This window comes from Atta colombica, unplaced genomic scaffold, assembly GCF_001594045.1.
Source record: "Atta colombica isolate Treedump-2 unplaced genomic scaffold, Acol1.0 scaffold187, whole genome shotgun sequence".
Taxonomy (NCBI): Eukaryota; Metazoa; Arthropoda; class Insecta; order Hymenoptera; family Formicidae; genus Atta; species Atta colombica.
This window is the reverse complement of record NW_017259279.1, coordinates 237,569-244,716: the sequence shown is the minus strand read 5'-3', so window position 1 is coordinate 244,716 and position 7,148 is coordinate 237,569. Positions and strand designations below refer to the sequence as shown.

Below are 7,148 nucleotides of genomic sequence, written 5' to 3'. Positions count from 1 at the left end.
GTGTGTGTGTGTGTGTGTGTGTGTGTGTGTGTGTGTGTGTGTGTGTGTGTGTGTGTGTACATCCGGGTGTTCAAAACAAAGCGTTACAAATTTTTATCTCGGAAACACATTATTGAGAAAAATTGTTCAGACAAAAGTTGTAGGTTTCAAAAAGATCTATTTACCGATTTTATCAGTTTGACTTTTGGATCGTTAAAACTAGATCAAGGTCACGTCGATTTTTTAAAACATCCTACTTTTGATTCTAGAATCTAATTGCCGATATCGAGAGGTTCCAAAACATTATAATAAAGTTACTTTTCGAGTACTTTTCGAGTTATGATACTTGAAAGTTAATACCACCGGCATTAGCATTACTCAAGATGGATCTGATCTCTTGAATGTTGTTCAGGATCCTGTCCTGGATATAATTTATCATGATCAAAATCATTGAAGATTATTTCTCCTATTTTCATTTTTGCACTAAAAATTCATTCTTGTTTTAATCATCTTTTCTTTGAAGAGGATTATGATTCCTGAATAATATATTTATTGAATGGCTAAAATTATTTTATATTATTGTGTAAGATAGTTTAACCTAAAAAAATAAAACTACATATTATATTATCAATGAGCAATTATATACATACATAATAGTTGATGCATTATTGCAAGGAATTCATTGGACGTAAAGATTTAGAAAAATTCTAGTAACTTCTTTTTTTGAAGTTCTCACAATGATTGAACACTTTCTTCAATCATATTGCATTTTTTATATTCCTTTAAAATACATGTGTGGAAATCGAAAAATTAAAATTTGGTTTGAAAACAAAATAAAATAAAATTTAACTGAAAAAATAAAATATCTGTTTTATTGTACTTATCCATTATTTGATATAAAATTTATATGGAGAATACTTTATATTCAATAAAAAAATAAATTTTTTCTTTTCATCATGAAAGATTATGAAAAGGAAATTAAGATTATAATTAAAAATGACCAAAACTGGTATTCAATCAATTTATGGCTTATATGAAAATTTAGAGAAATTCTGATTTTCCCTGAAAAATAATGATTCACCATATCTTCAATAATTCAACACATTCATTCAGTACATAGGTTCCTTTTTTACATGATTCTACATTCTGAATAACTACATACTAAGTAAAAAAACACTATATAAGGCAAATTGGAGGCGGCTAAATGAAAAGGTAAGAAAAATAAAATTGTATTCATCAATAAAATATATATTTGCGATAAATAGATAAATCGTTATTCGAAGAACTCATCAATCATTAGCAAGCAAAATTTTATTAATATTTTTCATCCATTATTTGCGAGAGAATCCCGTTTGCCTATAAATCGATTGCCTACAGCATCGTTTGCCTGTATCACTTTTGCCAACAATTCGTTTGCGCAAAAATTATTGCCTACAGTTCGATTGCCTCGGTATATTATTGTCTACATGTATTATTCTCTGCTATAAAAATACAAATTGTTTTAAAACATAAATTTTCTGTTTTAAAAACATCAATTCTCTGTTTTAAAATAAATTCTCTGCTTCAAAAATACATATTTTCTTACTTAACCTTCATTTTATATTTGTGCAAAACAGCTTGTAGGCAACTGAGCTGTAGGCAATAATTAATGTAGGTAAATGTGACTTCGTTTTTGAAATTTTTACTTATGCGTAAAAGTGCATGTAGGCAATTGAGTTGTAAGTAATAATTTTTGTGTGCAAACGAACTGTCGGCAAAAGCGATGTAGGCAAACTTTATTGTAGACAAAAGGAGCCATCTCGTCACTTGCTATTCACAAATTTATTTAACTTTTTTTTTTTAGAACAATTATTTGGCCGGTATTTATAGACAGTTCTTATATTCAAGATCGTCTTAAGTTCTGTCTTGAGGTGTCACAAACCAATCAGAAAACCGTATTAGTATATTAGGATATTATTTAAGACGATTTTGAAATAAGAACCAACTATGAATACTGCTAACATGTTTAAGAGCTGATAGTAAAAAAAAATTTTAAATAACTTTTTTTTAAATAACTCTTATAAAAATAGCATAGGAATAAAAATTGTTCTAAGATTTTAGTGACACATCTCTTTTTCAGAAGTTGATAATAAATAATATATATTTAGCAATACCTATCTATTATTAATCAAATATAAATGCAATATTTTTATATAAAAGTACTTTCAGTAATGCAATAATAATTTAAGAGATTTACAAGTTTTTAATTCATCGATTGATAAATCATCCTATTATGCCCTATTTTTATAAGAGTTACATTTGTGCATAATACGATTTATTAATTAATAAATTGAAAAAGTTGCCCATTTTTAAATATTCATGACAAATGACAAAATGGAAACAGCGTAAACCAGTTTTATATTTCTTAATTGCTTTCTATCGTCTCAAATTAACTTATTTTGTATCCCCTAATTATTTCCTATGTTGTATCAAAATATGTTTCTCATTTAACAATGATTTATAGTAAAGTAAATAACAAATTTTACATAATAAAAAAGACTGTCGTTGTGATTTTTGTCTGTTATAATTATGAAATACAAAGGTGATATTTTTTTAATTTACATACAATATTATCTGTATAATAGTAATTGTTTAATATCATGCTTAATTGAAATATTGTCTTTTATCATGAAAGATACACATACTTATACTTAATACTACAAAGTATACAATATTTAAATAAAATGCCCTTTTAAAAAAGAAGATAAAAAAGGAGTTACGTATATGTATGTGCTCCTCTAAGAAAAAATTGTAAAAAATATAAGAAATATTTAAATTGCGTCAATTACAAAGAGAATATATTTTCCCCTTAAAACAAAAATAATTGTTGTATTACTTTTAATAAATAAAGCTCAAGTATGATACTTTGTATATTCATTCAAGATCTTTCCTCTCTATTTTAAGTGATATATTCTTTAATTCTTAAAGAAATAATATCAAATTTAACTGCAAATAGAACTCAAGAACACAGTATTTTTAATGCTTTAAATAAAACTTAAATAGTAGTATCTTTAATTTTTTTACAACACTTATAATCTAAGAGGTACTATTTGTGCTCCTATTTAAATCTTCATATTATCCAAGTGGTACGTATTTTTATTTAATAAAAAAAAAATAAAAGTACCATGTATCATTGTCTTCTCATTGAAGTATCTTCCAACTCAAATGTACATGTATACATAATGAAAGGAATATAATATTTAATCTCAAAGAATTTAAAGAGAAAACGGTACAAAATGAGAAAATATTAAAATAAATTTGTAAATGATACAATTTAAATATTTCGTATACTTTGTTAATTTTTCTTAAAGGGGTACACACGCGCGCGCGCGAACACACACACACACACACACACACACACACACACACACACACAGAGAGAGAGAGAGAGAGAGAGAGAGAGAGACGCGCGCGCGCGCACGCACAGAGAGCTTTTTTTATCATTTTTTAAAAAGATTTAAATAATACTTGGTCCGTTATCCGATTTATGAAAAGAATGATGTTATGAATTAAAAAAGCAGTAAGAATTTCGGACTCCTTGCCACAAGGAACGGAAATGACCGTAAGATGTTATCGATTTTATCAACGGGGGCTTCTAGGGGATTCTATCGGTGTAACAGGGTGAGTTAAAAAGAGCGAGATAAACATAGAAACAGCGAGTGCGAGTAAGAAAGAGAGAGAACGAGATGAAGAGAACGAAGTTCGTCGCAAGAGGCAATGATTGGCACTGCATTGCCCAGCCGAAGTCGAAAGAAACGGTCACTCACCTTCGGACAGCTCGAGGTCTAACTCGGCGAGCTTCTCCCGTACGTCCTCCGGCAGCTTGCCGATATCGATGTTATACTCGGCCATTGCTAGGCCATCCGTGCTGCGCCGTGATTGCAAATCCACCAGCGATGCATACCACAACCCATTACCACCGCTCGGCCATCTTGCCTGTCACTAAAGTACAAGTACGTCGTTGCACCGCCGACGGCGCCACCGAACGCGCATGCCCGCGCCCCAAGACCCAACCATCGACATATAGGGTGCAATCGTTTACCTTGGAGAGAAAGAAATAGATTTCTAAGCCTTAAATTGTAAGGAATGGACGAATCACAATATTTATTCTCCTCGCATTCGACTGTAGTTGGTCAATTGCTTACAGCTTAAAACTTGAAATACTATTGTAGATTCGGACTTACGCAGAGGTTATTACAGTGCAGAGAGTATCATTTAATCCTTGTTTAACGCTCGATGAACAACAAGGATAAAATAATATTTCTGCGCTAACCGCTGCGTAAACGAATGCAGGGTAGTATTAGACGGAGCATTAGCATCAAAATCATCTCGGTAGACCTAGAAACAGACAGAGTGACTACAGGGGTAGTAATGAATCATGTAATGAAGAGGTATTAAGTTGATACATCTGTGTTCAGAGTGTAAAGTCGGAATCAGACTATGCATTGAAAATTGAGATTAAAGATTAAAGATTGAAATTTCACCAATGAGAATAAAGAATTTTGACTCCTTTTGTTCTGATTGGTCAAACTTCAGTCTTTTAATCTTCAATCTCATTCTTCAATACGTAGTCTGATTCTGGCCTTATGGACTCCGCACAATAAAAGGAACAGGAAACAGAGAATAAAAAATAAGAATTTCAACCTATTAGAAATTGTATATTCCACAATATATGATTTCTGATAGGTTGAAATTCTTATTTTCTGTTCTCTGTTCCCTGTTCCTTTTATTGTGCGAGCCCCTTACTTTTGCACAAATATACATAGAAACCATACTTCAAGTTTTATTTTATATCTAATAATTAATAATATAAATTTAGAATTTGCTCCTGATGGAAATAAAAAGGCTCAATTCTCTTTTATGTTTCTCTCGAGATATTGCTCATATAACTTTTTCTCTAGAGCAGAAAAATAAACGTGAAAAATGAAAATTTTTATGTGTAATATTTGATTAAATATATATACAAAAATGTTCACTTTTCATATTTCACCCTAGGGAAAAAGTTACAGTTAAAGTTGATCGATATCTCGCGTGGGAGTTGATATTGGCTGGGTTCCAAAATCTACAGTTTACGTTAGATGTATTATACATTTTCAACACAGTGACTGACAGTGAATTTGAAACATAGCCTTAAAGGCACGTGACATAAACGATAGATTTTCGGCACTGCCAGTAAATTTGAAACATAGTCGAAATAAGACAAAATTATAAAGCAAATTATTCAGCAAATTCACTAAGGCTATGATCCACTTAATGCTACAAATGCTTCGATGCATGTTTTTATTGTTAGTTAATAAAATTATTTCTCCCGATCGGTCAATCAAAAGTTTCGAAGCATTTGTAGCGTCAAGTGGATATCACACTAAGTGTTAATTAATTAAATTATAATATTTTAGTAAATTTGTTGACTTATGTAATTTTTATACCTATCTAATTACGGATGTAGTCCATTTGGCGCTACAAATACTTCGAAGCATTTGATTGACCGATCGGAAGAAATAATTTTATTAACTGACAATAAAAAAATGCATCGATCGGAAGAAAGAATTTTATTAATTGAGCAATCAAAAAATGTTTCGAAGCATTTATAGCATCAAGTGGACCGTAGTCTTCAAGAGGTTTGTTCACGTCGCATTCCAATAAGCTCCAACATGCTCCAATATGTTCCTATCATAACTTCTACTCACTCCAATGCATTCATTAGAGTGAGTAGGAATTATATAACAGAAGCATGTTAAAACATATTGAAGTATACGATGCGTACAAACCTATTTTTAATGGCTCCAGTACACCAACGTGATGTTGGTATCCAACGAGTATATCTTTAGAATGAAAACATCGGTAAAGCTGTACACTCATTGAATATCGCATGTCGCGCGCGACGAACATCGCGCTAATGTGCCGGAGGCACATTGTGAGTAAAAGCTATAATAGGAGCACATTGAAGCATGCAATGTGAACAAACCTAATATATAGGAAGCGTTTAGATCTGGTTTAGGTTTACACAATAGGGCTGCAAGCAATAAGCCGTAAGAAATTGACTAATCACAATCGAATATATCGAGAAAAATAATCGACTTTGACTAGTTAATTTCTTGTGCCTTGCGACCTTATTGTGTAAAGTATATTTTACAATAGAGCCGTAAGCGGTAGGCCATAAGAAATTAACCAATCATAAGTGATTATTCTTCTTGTACTTAACTGTGATTGGCCAACTTTTTACGATTTATAACTTGCGACCCTATTGTAGAACAGACATAACAGACTTTAGGGCCGCACACAAAATTCCATAACAGTATGCGTAAGGTGTAATTTAAGCCGATGAACCAATCAGGATACTGCTTTAGATTACGTAATCTAACGGAAATGGAAATAATAGTAAACTTATCCATATTCTCGCAATAAGGTGAATTTCAATCGGTTGAAACTCATCTTATGGATAAGTTTACTGCTATTTCTATTTCCGTTAAAGTGCATAGATTTAAAGCAATATTCTGATTAGCTCATCAGCTTAAGTTCACATCTTTAGGTTACTGTTAAGGTTTAAATACAATAGGCACAGGCAATAGGCATAGGGAATAACAAGCCGTCCAATCAGATCTCTGGTATGTAAATTCGATATTATATCCCAGAGCTCTGATTGGACAACTTGTTATTCCCTGTTATTCCATATTGCCTATTGCCTGTGCTTATTGTGTTTAAACCTTTACAGAAATTTTGTCTGCGGCAGCCCTTACCCCGGATCTACAACAGGTGTTTTAAGCCTTAAGCCATAAGAAATTGACCAACTACAGTCGAATGCGAGATGAAAATAGATCAGAAGAAGTTATTTAAAATAATAAATTTTAGAATAAGTGAAAGTAATTAAGGTTGTGAACCCTTTTAGCTTAAAGCTTAAAAATTTATTGTAGATCCGGGGTTAGAGCTATAAGGCATAAGTCATAAAAAAAATGGCAATCACAGTTAAATATGATAAAAATAATCGACTGTGATTGATTAATTTACGCTTACTTCTTGCCTTTTGTTAGCACATTAGTAATTAAGTAATTGATACAAAATATTTGAAATTATAAAATAAATGTCAAATGTTCTTCGGTGTATATACCACAATATAATTACAGTATAATTAC

The 7,148-nt window shown here is 31.3% G+C and overlaps 1 protein-coding gene across 3 annotated transcripts in view; it reads right to left on the bottom strand.

The window, feature by feature from the left end:
• The window catches only part of LOC108686626 (disco-interacting protein 2), a 46,833-nt gene extending 42,884 nt beyond the window's left edge, over positions 1–3,949 (bottom strand). For all 3 annotated transcript variants that reach the window (XM_018192041.1, XM_018192042.1, XM_018192043.1), the window contains exon 1: positions 3,786–3,949. In XM_018192041.1, the coding sequence (XP_018047530.1) occupies positions 3,786–3,870 (85 nt within the window). In that variant the 5' untranslated portion in view covers positions 3,871–3,949. The remainder of the gene's footprint in view (positions 1–3,785) is intronic.
• Positions 3,950–7,148: the final 3,199 nt, after the last annotated feature.